Source organism: Ctenocephalides felis, unplaced genomic scaffold (assembly GCF_003426905.1).
Source record: "Ctenocephalides felis isolate EL2017-DRISC unplaced genomic scaffold, ASM342690v1 CF-g0.4_SCAFFOLD_01886, whole genome shotgun sequence".
Classification (NCBI taxonomy): Eukaryota; Metazoa; Arthropoda; class Insecta; order Siphonaptera; family Pulicidae; genus Ctenocephalides; species Ctenocephalides felis.
Window position 1 is genome coordinate 147,977,816 of NW_020538040.1, and position 16,960 is coordinate 147,994,775.

The 16,960-nt window shown below is 29.4% G+C and overlaps 1 protein-coding gene across 1 annotated transcript; it reads left to right on the forward strand.

The window, feature by feature from the left end:
* Positions 1–103: 103 nt before the first annotated feature.
* LOC113376606 (WD repeat-containing protein 44-like) lies at positions 104–15,831 on the forward strand. The gene is made up of 14 exons (XM_026616586.1): positions 104–330; positions 3,026–3,143; positions 3,228–3,373; positions 5,523–5,611; positions 6,387–6,874; positions 7,647–7,765; positions 9,436–9,990; positions 10,996–11,185; positions 11,310–11,441; positions 12,936–13,249; positions 13,430–13,704; positions 13,836–14,059; positions 14,291–14,461; positions 15,688–15,831. Exons 1-14 carry the CDS (start codon positions 260–262, stop codon positions 15,829–15,831), a joined length of 3,036 nt encoding a protein of 1,011 aa, XP_026472371.1. The 5' UTR covers positions 104–259.
* The last annotated feature ends 1,129 nt before the right edge of the window (positions 15,832–16,960 follow it).

Genomic DNA, 16,960 nt, shown 5'->3' on the forward strand with positions numbered 1-16,960 from the left:
CCAACGGTCGTGTCTCGTCGGTGTCGGGTGCATCTGCCGTCAGACTCGCGAAACACGATGTCGGTAAAGAAGATTTTACGTTCGTAATGTCACAGCTGTCAGTGTGATGTGTGAGCTCTAGCGAGATCACAAAATGTATCTTATAAATAAGTATTTTTTTTAAATAAATTTGAGAAATGTGATCAAAATTCGTCAGTAAATTTTAACTTAAAAAATTAAGCAATCATAAAAGTGGTATAATATCTGATCAGTGTAAATAATGTCTACAAGTAGTGATTCAGATGAATTTTATGATGCGGAAGACAATACAATCCCAAATAAATTAGTGAGGTAATTTTATGCTAATTAATATAATTAATTTTATAAACAGTTGTCAAACAACATAATTAGCTATTGCATCCAATACGCAACATGTCTGTGATGCAAAAACTGCATGTCAAAATAAACAAATTTTATTAGTCATCTGCCATATATAAAGCATCTACTAATAAGAATTCTTGGACTTTTGCTTTAATCATAATACTACATAATACTAAATTTAAATTAAAAATATTATTATACTAAATTATGCAATAATATTAACAAATTATGCATGTGCATACATATAGACATGTATACACAAAAAATATTTTGTACATATTTACATACTTTTAAAGGTCAAATTCTTTAATGCATACCGCCCGATAATCATTATATATTTTGATTGAATTATTTTGAAATTATTATATAAATAAAATTAATGTTTAAATAGTATATTCAGAAATTATTTATAGTTTCTTAGTTTTCCGATTTTTTGCTATCAAATGCTTGTTCATTTTTTGTATATTTCATTCATTTAATAATACTTTATTTAATTCATGTATAATAATACTTAATTTCATTATTCTACATTAATTCTTCATTTCATCAATCTACAATAATAATTCATTTCATTCTACATTTCATTTGCCTACTAATTGTATGAAATTCTAATTGTAATATAAAATTGTAAGTTAATTAAATGTAATATTATTGTAGATTATAATAATACTTCATTTCATTCCTTCACAATAATACTTCATTTTATCCATCTACAATATTACTTCATTTAATTAATTTACAGTAATACTTTATTTCATTCAACTACAATAATACTACATTTAATTTGCATTTAACTAATTAATTGTAATATGAAATTGTACGTGAATGAAATGTAATATTATTGTAGATTACAATAATACTACATTCCATTCCATTACTATAATACATTATTTTATTCATCTACAATGATTCTCCATTTCATTCTTCTCCAAATTGTATGAAATTGTATTTGTAATATTGTAAGTTACAATAATACTATCTTTCATTCTCTTACAATAATACTTTATTTTATCCATCTACAATAATTCTTCACTTCATTCGTCCACAAAATTCTTCATTTTATTCTTCTACAAATTGTATGGAATTGTAATTGTAGTATTGAAGGTTACAATAATACTACATTTCATTCGTTTACAATAATGCTTCAGTTTATTCATCTACAATAATACTTAATTTCATTTTATAGTATTACTACAATTTTCCAGTGTGATACTACATTTCGTACTTCAACATATAATATTACATTTCATTCCCCTACTAATTGTATGAAATTGTAATTGTAATATGAAATTGTTAGTCAATGAAATGCAATGTTATTGTAGATTTAAATAGTACTACATTTCATTCCACTATAATTATGCTACAATTTGTTCTCTTACAAATTTTATGAAATTGTAATTGTAATATGACATTTTTAAGAAATGAAATGTAAAACTATTGTAGGCTACAATAATACTACACACTCCACTCTCTTACAAATTTGTTATGAAATATGAAATTGTTAGTGAATGAAATGTAATATTAAAGCAGGCTACAATATTACTACATTTTATTCACCTACAATAAATACTACATTTCATTATTCTACAAATGTATGAAATTTGAAATTATAATTGTATAATGGAATTGTAATTGAATGAATTCTAGTATTATTGTAGGGTAAAACAATACTACATTTCGTCCACAATACTTTTTTTTCACTCACAATAATTATTCATTCATTCGTCTTCAATAATTAACTTCCCGTAGGGTAAAGTAGGTAAAAAGTTATAGTAATCGCAAAATAATCGAAAATGAAAATATTTATATATCTTAACGTTTCAAAGATTTCTGAACATTTTGGCATACTTTAAAATGAATGTATGTGTGTGTGTGGGTGTGTGTATGTATGTGCGTATACAATTTTTCGTCGACGATTTCGAGAACACAGATCAATCAATTTGAATAATTAAAATGAAGAATTGATGAAATTTTTGAAAAGGTAGGTCTAGCTGTCTAGCAATTTGGCGTTCAAAAATAATCATTAGACATATGCATATCAAATTATCACATATTTTATAGATATTTTAATAATAAGAACCTATTTTGTTTGCATTTCTATGGGTTCCGTATCAATGTTTATCCGTTTAATGCGAAGCGGCGCCCACGCGCTTTGATATTTCATTTCGATTGCTTTAAATAAAAGTTCAAAATATTCAAAATATTTGGAAGTATAAAAAATTAAATGTTCAAAAAGGTAATTTTTTTTCAAAAATTTTAAAAATCACAAAAAATCATTTTTTTCTGTTCTGAAAAAAGAATTGAGTCTTTTTTAGAAACTTTAATTTTTGGTACGGGAAGTTTCAGCAATTTGCTTTGAGGCACAATGCCATGCACCACTAGTTTATTAATCTTATTCAGCTACAATAATTATTAATTTTATTCATCTACAATAATTTTTCATATATTTCCCAAGCAATAATTCGCTTCAAATAATATTTTTATTGAAGGGCAAATATTGATAAGTAGAAATCAGCTCTCAATGCGCTTCTTAAGATAAAAAAGTATTATATTTAGTAATCTTGTTTCTGAACATGCAGTGTGCAGATATTGATTAATCTAATCTATCGAAATACGTACCGTATTAATTATAATAATAATAATTTTTAATTGAAATATAAAGTAGGAAATCGAAAACGCCAAGATCACAGGACGACTGTAATGATGATGTAGAAACAAAAGAGCAACTCAATCTTAAACCAAATTCCGATGATATAACGCCAGAAATCAACAAAATTCATAAGGTATTGTCGCGTTGTTGATTTTGTTTTGAGGAAATTTTTAGATTATTCATCATGAATAAATCGATTTTCTGTTTATTTTCTCAGAATGGAAGACGAAAATTTCACGAACTTCGGCAGTGCATGCAAGCCGATGAAGACGATAATGGCCCAACAAATAATTCGACTCCCGAATCCCAAGGAAGTTCGGTCGACGGCGTTTTCCCGGCGCCGCGAACTACTCATCCCTTTCGGTTAGTAAATAACAGATGATAAATTAAAATTAAGAGTAAAAAAATTTTTTAATTATTTTTGGCTACTTCATGCAATCCATGGGCATTGCATACGAAACTTGGGTTTAATTTTTTTTCGGGAAGCGTTTGAATAATCTATTTGCGATTTTTGAACGTATATTAGACTTACCGAGGTAGAGTCAAATCCTAAAGAACAGACTGCATTACGTTAACAACCCATAACAAATAAGTTACAAAAAAGATAACTATGGGACCGATTCTGTCGCATAACAGAAAAATGTTATGGCAAGGCCAGGTCATGTTACACTCCAACTTCCATACATTAGGCTACTGAATCATATTGAACACTGTCAAAATGTTATGTATATGCTGTGCATTCAGGCGTTTCACACATAAACTGCAACGTCACTCGTATGTTATGGAGCTGAGTCAGAAAGACTCTAAGTTAGGTTTTCTATCTGACCACCTGAGAAATACGCTTGACTGCACATCAGCCACATGGCTTTTGTCAATATTTTGTATGGAAAGTTCTTCAAAACATGGCCTTGTCTTAACATTTCTCTGTTATGCGGCAGAATCGGTTCCTACATCTATAATTCATATTTTTGATAATTTTATACGAAACACAACGATCTCATTTTGTTATAACATTCTTTCAAATTTATAATTTTATTAACGATTTACTATATTGTATTTTTTAAAATACGTAATAAATCAAAATATCGATAAAGAATTTGCATCGAGAGACTGCTTTTCTCCGATCAGTGTAACGTTAATGATATGTTTTTCAAGGAAATAAAATGAAACATATTTCGTTATCAAACCCTAACAAATATCTATTTTAAAAAGGATAACTATATCTATCTATATCTATCTATATATCTATATCTATATCTATAAATTATCTATAATTTTTTAATAATTTCATACAGAACTTAATGATCTCAACTTATTATGATGTTCTAAATTTAAAATGTTATTAATGATACGTAATAAATCGAAATATCGAATCGAAATTCACGTTAAATGGTTTTTCTTTTCCCCCTTATTCAAAATTTTTTTCTTTTATCTTCTTCCACTCGAGAATTCCGAAATTAATATGTATTTTGCCGTCGGAGCGGCAGCATCCGAGTGAAAAGGGTTAAATTTGAATTCGTATTTTATATATGTCACAATCACAAATGTGCTGTAGTATAACCAAAAGATCAAAGAACATTTCTATTTCGGGTTGACCAAAAATCAAATCGGTGAACAAGATCGAGAAAACAAAAGTCAAGAACAATACATATTTATTATAGATAAAATTTATTCGTACTCACTGTGTCAAACTGATCTTTTTCCAAATTCAACGGTATGAACACTTTTATTAAACTTCGTTCAAAAGCATAAGCATCAATTTTAATAAATCCACCGTTTGCACGCCATACAAATATATTGTAATTACTAGATCGTATTACTAAATTTTCGAGTCATTATTTTGCTACAGGAATAAAATGGAATAATTACCTTCATAACTATAATATATTTATTAACGTTGAGTTAAGTTGCAAAAGAAAGTGCATTTGTTTATTATTATTCCTAGTAGATTCTCCGCCGGGCGTAAATACCAACATTCAATCAAAATGTTTACGTTCTCTTGCATATTATTAGCAATATTTTCTCATGGTTTTGCATAAGCACATAAGAGAAAAAAATACATAAAAATTAGTCACAACATAGATATTATAGAAAAATCTGTTTCTGACTGACATACAGTACGTATGTAGGTGGGTACCTATATGTGAATTATACCAAATAAACAAATTAAATTTAAAAAAAGAATTGTTTCTTGTTGAAATATTATTTGTGCAATTTAAATTGAGCGCGTTGTAAAAATTTGTATTTATATGTAATTTATATTTATGTAAATAATTGACTAGAGCTACTTAACCCAATAGACGAATTTTATGAAAAAATGCAACCGTGGAAGCATGAAGACAATCAGCATTATGATAAGTCAATTTATGAATGAAAAATGCATAAAGAGTTTGATGAAGAATGGCCTATGCTTCGGGAAGTAGCTTCATTTCTGTGACGGCTATTGGGCTAAGCGGTCGGTCATAATCGATTATGAAGAATGCTTTGAATAAAATGATTATTTGGTTTATAGGATAATTGAACATGACACGGTCAGCATGCAAAGTATGACGTCGTTAGGACGGATCGGCCGAATACTATCTGGAGCGACAGACCCGTCAGGTATTAGTCTTTATTTTTATTAATATTATTTTTTAAATCGCTTGAATAGTAACCAGAACTTAAGTGCTGATTTGATTAAGTTGTGGGTTTTGCAGAAGGCGGCTCAAAAAGTTGTCTCATCTCTGTGTGATAAATTTTATTATTACAATTTTTGTAATAGGGCGATGCAGCATTGCCGAATGAGAGCTATTTTTACTTGGAAGCATATTTATATCTATATTTCCAAGTGAAAACCGTTGTCATCACTGCTTGACGTCAGGCTGCTCGAAGCTGATACCGAACCAGGAACCTCTGATTCAGATCACGTCGCTTTAGTCGCTTACGTCCTTGTATGAATTATCCGCCGTGAAAAAGTGATAATAAATATCACTTCCTGGATTTGTGATAATTATAAGATTGAAATCAGAAATTCCACGTTCGATATTCAGCCTCGGATAGCCTATTGTCAAACAGTAATGATTTGTAGATATAAATGGCAATATGTTTTCAGTAAAAAATAAGCATTGCCGACATTGCTGCATCCAATTCATGCATTCATGCTTCAGTAATACCTTTCAATAAAATCGTTCAAAACACTATTGTGTTAAATTATTAATGCTAAATTATTAATCTCTAAGACAAAGAAAGTATTCATTTAATATGCGTTTACACTAGATGGGTTCTAATATTCTCAGATTTGTAATTATTTTTTTGACTTTATATTAGCCTATTAGTTATTTTTGTTTATATTGTTTTAGTCAATTTATATTATTTGCTTCATATTGCTATTTTTCAGGTACGAGTGTTGGTCGAGACCCGTCATTACTACCAGCAACATCGGCATCTATTGTATCTTTATGTTCGAAAGACTCAAAAGATTCTGAATCCATTCACTCAAGTACAAAAAATATAGAATGCGCCACTAACGGCGTGAAAAATGCTCAATCCAGAAATGAAATATTGACTTCTACCGGATCGAAACAGACTAATAATTCTTCAGGGCCAGAAATAACGCAAATGTGTACGCAAAATGTTCCTGATACAGACCATTCGCGGTATGATGGTGATGGTAATGGTAATATAGAGTCGAGACAACTGCAAGAACCAGATGTAATTGCAAGTACAAAGAGTAACAATAAGAATAAAGACAAAGACGATGGTTCACCTGGACCAGTTGCGCCGCCGAGGAAAAAGAAGAAACATCGGACGGCATCTCTCAGTAATGAAGATCGCATGTATAATGACCGGGTTAAGAAGGATGGTAAACACAGTCTTAATGTTGAAGTAAGTTTGAAAATATTAGATATGGATTTGAATAAAATTCTTGTTTTCTAAGATAAATTAGAATATGTTAACTCGTTTTTTGTTTTGTTTCACCACATTAGTCTAAAGTTGAATCCATAATAAGAAATAATTAAGGGATATTCTAGGTGTTTAGAGACATGAACTTTATGCAATTTTTGAAAGGCCACAAAAAGAGGCAAAATATTTTTTCACTATATTTTTTTATGTATGTAATTCATTAACGTTTTGAGGTTATATAAAAAAAATTAAAAATAGTCAAAGTTTGAATTCTAAAAGGTAATATACCAATGATTTTAGCTCTCCAAATAATCTGAAGAAAAGTATGTATACATAATATTGTTAATGTATCGTATGAACTATGGACAAGTTGAATTTTTTTTGTTTCACAAAATAGCAACTGTCTGATTTTTTTTATATTTTCGAATTTTTAAAAAAATAGTTACAATATGAATTTGGAGATGAGCGTAGTCCATACTGAAGAGAAGTCTATTAAGAAGATATTGAAAAATTTAAAGTAAATCGGAAATCTTGGGTATCGTATCAAAAAAGACAATTTCGAGAAAAACATCTTTAAAGTTTAGCAGAGGAAGGAAATAGTAGGATAATTGTGGTTAAACAGATGTATCTCTGAAAATAATCTAAATTATGAAAACTAACTTCTCTTGTAGTTGTACACGAATTTTTGAATAGCCAATTTTTGAAAATATCGAAATATAATAATTTGAATGAAATCCGTTGCATTTAATTGCAGGCTTCGTCATTGAATGATTTCAATCCACAAAGTGGTAGTCCATTACCAAGTCCAGCTAGTACCATCGAATCCCTAACCAGAGAGTTAGAACACTCACTTGATGTCACAAATTCTAACAAAAAGATATCGAACCATCAAGTTAATGATAAATCTAGTCATCAAAGTATAAATTCCTTTTTATCTAATAGCAAAAACAATGTTAATGGATCAAACGGTGTTAGTCATACGAACAATCATAATAATGCAATTATTTTTGATAAATTTAGAAATGGTAGCGGGTTGTCGAGATCTAACACCACAATGAGGTCACTTGATTTGTGGATGGCAACAAAAGGTAAAATCATTTACAACATATTATATATATAATATATATATATATATATATATATATATATGTATATGTATATATATATATATATATATATATATATATATATAAATATATGTATATATATATATGTATATATATATATATGTATGATTTAGTAGTTAATTTTGATGTTGAAATATATGAGTGAGTTCTTGAGGGCGATACATCAAACAAAGAAAAGCCAAGATTTATAAAATAATCTTTATTTCCAAACGTTTCGACATTCAATTTAATGTCATCATCAGTGGATATTACGTTGGTTAGTTACATATAGAGAAGTGTACACAGCACTAGAGATTTGGCACTAACATTTATACAACTAACTTGTCAGCACTATGCATTTTTTTATATAAATTTTTTGTATGATGTAAACAGAAAAATGATAGTTTTATTGAACAAAAATGTAAGTAGAATTATGTAATTTCTGCCACGACTTCTGTACTTTGCTAGTACCGAGGCATATATGATATATGCCTCGGTACTAGCAAAGTACAGAAGTCGTGGCAGAAATTACATAATTCTACTTACATTTTTGTTCAATAAAACTATCATTTTTCTGTTTACATCATACAAAAAAATTATATAAAAAAATGCATAGTGCTGACAAGTTAGTTGTATAAATGTTAGTGCCAAATCTCTAGTGCTGTGTACACTTCTCTATATGTAACTAACCAACGTAATATCCACTGATGATGACATTAAATTGAATGTCGAAACGTTTGGAAATAAAGATTATTTTATAAATCTTTGGCTTTTCTTTGTTTGATGTATCGCCCTCAAGAACTCACTCATATATATGTATATATATATATATATATGTATATATATATATATGTATATATATATATGTATATATATATATATATGTATATATATATATATATGTATATATATATATAGATATGTATATATATATATATATATATATGTATATATATATATATATATATATATATTATATTGCAACTGTTTTCCTAATTCATGTGATTGCATTGCTATATAAGTATATAGATATTCATGCAGAAAATGATGTTTAAGTTAGGTACATCATTTCATATAGAATTTTTACATAATCATGAAAATTTAAAAAGGAATGAAGATTGGAATGTGATTGGTGTACAGCTAGATAGCGCAATGTTTAACACATGAAGCAAGGAACATAACTGTACAAACATAACATGATGTGATATTTTAGGAACCAGTTAGCTTGGTGTTAATCCAGCTATTATAATGATAGATGACTGAGAATTTTTAAGTAATTGATATATATATATATACAATAAAAGATCGCGTGGTTTACTGGGATGGAAAATTCTAAGCAACTGATAAAACTACACACAAATTTTCTTTAATGGAATTTATAACAAATCATTTTTATGAAGTTTTTGTAAATATTCTCTAATAAATTTATTCTATTGTAGGTAAATATGTTGTAAAACCAAATGATGAAGACAAGTCTCGTGCTGAAGGACCATCACCAGAAGAACTAGAACGAATTGAACGCCTCAAACATGAAGTATTACATTGTGTTCGGGCTCCAAATTTGAGTGGTCAAAGCGGCCATTCAAGTTTGGGCCCGAGTTTAAAATATTATAGTCCACAAAATTCAAAAGAAAGACGAAAATCAGCAGGAGATGAAGACCTACTTAAGCAATTAAATATGTATGTTCGCACAAGAACAGATTCCGGAAAGGAATTGACAGATATGGAAATTCTAGAACAAGTTACCGTATTAAATTTAGACACTGGCGAGCGCGTGCCACTGAGTGTAGCCGAAGACAAATTACCACAATGTATAAATCCTTTATCTTTGCATATTATGAGGTTGACAAGTGAGTATGTTAGTACAAATAGTCTTAATAAACAAGGAGAGAGTGATGAGGAAAGCATGACCGGACCTACACAAGGTATGGGATTAGGAGAAGGCGAAACTGAAAGTGAAGAAGCAAGCAAGTTGCGCAGAGGAACAGCTAGGTATTCAGTTACTGAAAAAAAAAATTATTTAAACCAGATATTTAATTATACAGTCGGGTACCATCCCGACTTACGAGTGACCCGACATACGAGTGTTTCAAGATACGAGCCGCCAATGGAGCGATTTATTGCTTTGACATACAAGCGAAAATTGAGATACCAGCTCTGACCGAGTAGGAGTTTTTTAAAAAAATGTTAATGACAAAATGAAAATTTGAAAAATTTTGTCAGTTGTAGCAATGATATTCCTAACTTTGAAATATCTTGGCAGTTTTATGATAGTAATTTATTTTATATTTAATCATGCCAATTATATATTATTACTAATTGTGTAGTAACAATTTACCCACCTATCACACAGTATATTGAGAATTATTTTAACATTTGAAATTTTGACTATACATTAATAGTGATTTTACAGTTGTATATAAAAAATATTATTTACTTTTATTATCCAAAGTAGATATCATGTCTCTTGAAATATTGAAACATGAAAATGAGCGTAACACATCATAGATATGTACTAAGATTAAACAGAAGATGTTGATGAAGGGTATAACTTGAGCTTAGGCCACAGTAATTTCGTAAGGTTCTAGAGCTTGTGGATAAAAATCTCCCCGAAAAAGTTCCAACGTGTCTTACTCATTTCGGCAGTATAATTCATGGACAGGCAAAAACAATAATTAAATTATTAAATTTAATAATAATTTCTTTTCAATATTCAAAAAACTTGACAAAAACTACAATGCTGGAATGAATTAATGGCATTTTAACGTATTTATAAAAATTGCTTCGAAACACAAACCATTTAGCATATGAGCGTGGTAACGGAATGAATGAAACTCGTATGTCGGGGTATCACTGTACATTGTAACTAATGTGCTTATCTGGTACTAGTTATTGATAAAGGCACTTTCCTTTAGTTATTATAAGTAGTCTTAAAAAAAAAGGTTTATTCATGTAGTAGGAATGAAAGAAATTGAATACTACTGATAACATTTTCAGACTCAAACGATTCCTTGGGTCAACTGTAAAGAAAACAATGGATAAAGCGAAATCAATAGCACATTCTAGACACAGAGATGATGTTACAGACGTTGATGAATTGTCAAGTCCGGGAGAACCTAGTCTAAAGTTCAAAAATTCAGCCTCTCACAAAGGACCATATGAATTTGATAGCATTCAACGTGTTCAAGTAAATCATGTTTATTCTATTTTTTATGATATTCTATCATATTTTAAGAATCATAAACGATCTTTTTCGACGACCTTTTTTGCATTAGCTATACGCTTGTCATTACTTTTTTATATTATTACAGGAATTGTCTGGACAGCATGTGGGTCCTGTGTGGTGCATGAAATTCAGTACATGCGGAAGATTACTAGCAACTGCAGGTCAGGATAGATTATTAAGAGTTTGGGTACTAAGAGATGCATACACATTTTTCCAAGTTAGTATGATTTTATTGAAATTAAATTGTGCATCAAATTTGAAATAAAACAATGGAATGCTTCTAACAAAAAAACTAATAAATAATGAGGAAGCCCCCCAGTCTATTGAGTTTTTTAGCTACAACTTTGCATATAAGACAGCCTGAAAAAATAAGCTAGTTTTATAGTAAACCTAGTGGTGCATGGCACCATGCCTTAACGCGAATAATGCTGTTATGCTTTGCTTATGCTGTCTTCCCAAAAATTTAACCAATTCTTTATTCTGTCAATACAAGTAAAATGCGTTTTGATTCATTCAACTCGGTTGATCCGTGTTCTTGAAATCGTCGAATGAAAAATTGTATCCATTTACACACACATACATCAATTTTTTCTAAGATATGCCAAAATTTTCAGAGGACATTAAAACGAAATGATATGCAAAATTGTTTATTTTAGATTTTTTGTGATTACTAGAGGACGTAGGGACAAAATGACATAGTTATTTGTTTTTTAATTAAATTTATTTCTTTATATCATCACTAGTCTTAATAGTTTCTACTTATCTACGGTTCATTGATTACTAGTGAGATAGTATTTTAATTAAATAGGAACTATAATAACATATTTATAAGAAAAAAAGCAACCTGTTACAAAAATGACATAGGATAAGGACATACTGAGATGCTAGTTTTTAGAAAAAATAAATCGTTTCGTCCTCTTTGGGACATCAGCACATGAAGCATGAACCCAAAGAGTACAAGTAATACATCGTAATCAATGGCCGGGCCTAGAACTGAAAAAAAGGGTTTTGCAACAAATGTAAGTCTATTCTTTTTACCGGTGGATTTTTGGCCTGTTTGGCCTGTAAATTATTTCTTGCATTCTTCGAGTAGAAGTTCAAATCCAATCACCTTTGAAAGGTTTTAATATTTTTTCTTTGCACTGTAATGCTTGCAAAATAGTACTATATTATTTTGTGCATTGTGTATGTCATTTTGTTCGGAATTGAACAAAAATGAATAATTAATTAAAATTCCACCATACACCTGATTGTTGCAATAAAATTGATTGAAATCACTAGTACTTGCATAAGTAAATTGATTACTATGGAAATAAATACGAATAGCAATAATAGATCACCATCGTGAGGAAAACACCCTCAAAATAAGCTTTCATAGCGCGTACTGCGACAATGACGCTCATCATCTGACATGATGGTTATTATGCGTTTTTTTATTTTATACTATCGCAGAAACGTTAATAAAACTAGCGAATTTTTAAACAAGGGCGCTGTTTCATTTTCTCCATATAATCCATTTTGTCCATATTTTCCCTCTAACTTGCACAACGGGAAGCTAATAATAAATATTAGCTATAAAGTCATGAATATTATGCTATAAGAAGGTATTGCTGTATTGATTGATATTTTGCCGGTTTAGTTACAACAATTAATTTAAAGTTAAACGTCTGTGTAATGTTCTGATATTAAATTTTCTTTATTGTTTTAACAGGATATGCGAACTAAATATAATGCAGATCAGAAAGTATCACCTACCCCATCTCAAGAGTCTTTAGTATCCCAACATTCAGCAGAAGAACTCGGAAATTTGGATGGTACCGGACCATTTATGCCAAGGCCTTTTTGCTCATATTCAGGGCATACTTCCGATTTATTAGATGTATCATGGTCAAAGAACTATTTTGTACTATCTAGTTCAATGGATAAAACTGTTCGATTATGGCATATATCTAGAAAAGAGTGTTTATGTTGTTTTCAACATATTGATTTTGTAACGGCTATTGTATTCCATCCCAGGGATGATAGGTAAGATTTTTAATATTATATTAATATTAGATTAATATTTTTAATATTAGATTAATTGTAAATATTGTCTGATGGAACAACAATTTCAGAGAGAATATCTTTTACTTGTTATCTAATGATTTTTTGTATTTATACAATTGCAACAATTAACTTATAGAAATAACTTCATTATATTTTCAGATATTTCTTGAGTGGAAGCCTTGATGGCAAACTTAGGTTATGGAATATACCTGATAAGAAAGTAGCAGTTTGGAATGAAGTTGATGGTCAAACTAAATTAATTACAGCAGCTAATTTTTGTCAAAATGGTCAATTTGCAGTAGTAGGTTCCTACGATGGACGTTGCATATTTTACACGACTGATCAGCTGAAATATCACACTCAAATCCATGTACGATCAACGAGAGGCAAGAATGCAACTGGAAGGAAAATTAGTGGCATTGAGCCAATGCCAGGTAAGGAATGAAAAACTTGAACAAAAATTGAAATAAATTATTAATACTATATTATGTTGTTTTGTTGCTGTGTTTAATTAAATAGTGTTTAAATGTAACAAATAATTAACGTAAATTATTATTTCATTCAGGTGAAGATAACATGCATAAAATTTTGGTAACATCAAATGACAGTAGGATTCGATTGTATGATTTGCATGAATTAAATCTCTCATGCAAATATAAAGGGTATATGAATGTATCCAGTCAAATAAAAGCATCATTTAGTCACGATGGTAAATATATCGTAAGTGGCTCAGAAAATCAGTGCATTTATATTTGGAAGACCCACCATGACTACTCCAAATTTAGTTCGGTAAGGATTTGTCAAATTCACAAACAAGCACTGTGTATTATTTATAACCAACTGTTTCAACTGTTCTTTATTAAACCATTCACACACTTTGTTTCAAAAGTATGTATAACTATTGATCTACTAACGATTTTTTTTTTCGTTTTGTTTAAATATGAAAACAATAAAGTTTTTCAGGTGTAACCTTGTGCTAAAATTGTGCGATTTATATTGAAATTATCAATATATTTCCAGGTAAGAAGAGATAGAAATGATTTCTGGGAAGGAATAAAAGCCCATAATGCCGTTGTAACTTGTGCTGTATTTGCACCTCATCCTGATTCTATTATTAAATTAGTGGAGGAACGCGAAGGAGCGTCAGCTAACAACGGGTCTCAGACATATTTATCAGAAACATCTAACAAGGTATTCTATTAATGATTTTATTGACTAAAGTCCGGTGCACACGACATAATATATGTGCCAAGAAAAGTGGCTTTGTATGCACCGGACTTAAGTAATCACAAAAAATCTAAAATGAAAATTTTTGTATATTTATATGTTTCAAAGGTTTCTGAACAATTTTGCATATCTTCGAAAAAATGGATGTGTGTGTGTGTGTGTTCGGATACAAATTTTCGTGGACGATTTCGTGAACACGGATCAACGGATTTGAATAATACAAAAAACATTCTATTCGTATCGACAGGGAGACGAGCTGATTGGTTTTGGTTATAATTACAAAAATGGTAATTCAGTATTTGAGATAACGGAGCATCCGATTTGAATGGTTCAAAAAACATTTTACTTGTATGTAACAAAAACCGATAAAAAAGAACTGATAAATTTTTTGAGAAGGCAGGTTTAGCTGATTCTGATATCTAATAATAAAAGCAAAAAAATGCCATTTGGCGGTCAAAAATTATCATTAGATATAAGCACATCAAATTACCAGAAATTTTAATAAGAATAAATTTTATTTACATTTCAATGGGTTCCGTACCAATGTTTATACGGTAGATTGCAACGCGGCGCTTACGCGCTTCAATATTTCGTCACTACGCAGCTAACGCAATTGCTCTGAAAATGTTCAAAATTTCCGAAATATTTCAAAAGAAAAAAAATCAAATATTGCAAGTCTTTTTTTCAGTAATTTCAGAATTCTCAAAGATCTATGTTTTGATAGTTCTAAAAATATTTTAAATCTTTTTAAAAAATTCAAATTCAGCCTTAGCAGTATTGTCTTCTCGACGTTTTAACTCAAATAGGAAAATATATGTATGTTTTTAATAAATAACTCACGAAATTAGTTTAATTATCAAGGGCGTAGCGTGCCTTGGCGGGGCCCGTATCAAAATTTGTTTGGGGGACCCCTTAAGAAGAAAAAAATATGTTTCAACTTCTTATTATAGTATTGCGAAAATGAGATAGGCAAGTTTTGTCAAACAATTCTGGTGCTCGATCTATCTAAATGTTAATATTAAGAGCTAAAACTATTAGAGATTTATTTTTTATTAATTTGGAAGCATTTGAACCCTTGAGAGCAAAGAAATTTTATATATATATATATATATATATATATATAATGATGTGATTTTATCGTATGGATAAATCTTGAAATTGCATTAAATTATTAATTCATTTATCCTCAGGTGGAGGACCCAATGGTGGAGCAGCGAACACGCGGCTGCGGTGGACACGTGTTAGTAAGTGCCGATTTTAACGGTTGCATAAAAGTTTTCATTAACAAAACGAAACCTAAACACAGCTCATTACCAGCATCGGCGCTCGCATAATTAAAACGATATAATCCTTAGATCACTAATACAATAAATTTCAAACTAACATTGTTTCGGTGTTGTAACATGTTATATTCTGGATATTTTGTGAGAGTAATTGTAATGTTTTATTTTTTGTATATGTATTGTAATTTGTACAAATTTGTTTACGGAATTAATAGTCGTTATGTATTTTTTATTGTTAGGTTTATTTTATTCATTAGAGGTTATAAAATGAATAATGTTATTATATATTTTTTGTGTATATTGTTTTTTAACCTAGATATATAATTATGCTTGGATATATTGTAAATAATAAAATAAATTTATATTTAAAACTCTGAATTAAAAAAAGTATTATATTTGATAATACAATATTTTTATCAGCCATTAGTTTTGATTGAGAAAAGTCATATATTAAAATTTCAATCATTGCAACTATAATTATTGTACTAACAATAAATTTAATAAAAAAATATATTTATAAACGCATGTTGTTTAAATTTCATTGCATTATATTTGTTTAGATTTTCCTTGAGGCAAGTTATTAAAATTGCAGAAAAACTACAATGAATTAATTTTGTTATTTTCAAGGCTTTGGTCACTTTGACATTACTTTCAAATTCAATTAAATGTTTTTGATAGGTAAATCGTCGTTTATTAATTATTCGAAAATATTCCACTTGTTCGGAGAAACGGAGAAAAGGGGCAAATTGAATGATTCTTCTTCAGTGGACAAAACTAATTTTTGTTGAAAGACACAAAAACGACATTCAATAAACTAAATACTTGATTAACGGTCATATTTGTGAAAAGATTTTTTTTTAATTTGAAAAATTAAAATGAAATTAACCTATAACCGACGAACATTCTGAACTGTGATCCCTACCGATGAATCTCTAAACTTTTTAAAAATATAATTTAGTTTTCGTTTTATTATTTGGATATATGTCTGTTAAAAAGCTTTCTTGTTATATTATTTGGTGAATTATATTAAGATTGATACGTTTCCTCGGCTTGTAATGCAATGAACAAAATCAAATTGCTGCCCCCCAATAATATTCTATTTCATTACGATAAATTGCACAGTGGAGACACTTTAATGTGATTACACAAAATATGTATGTTTATTAGACTTTGCGAATTT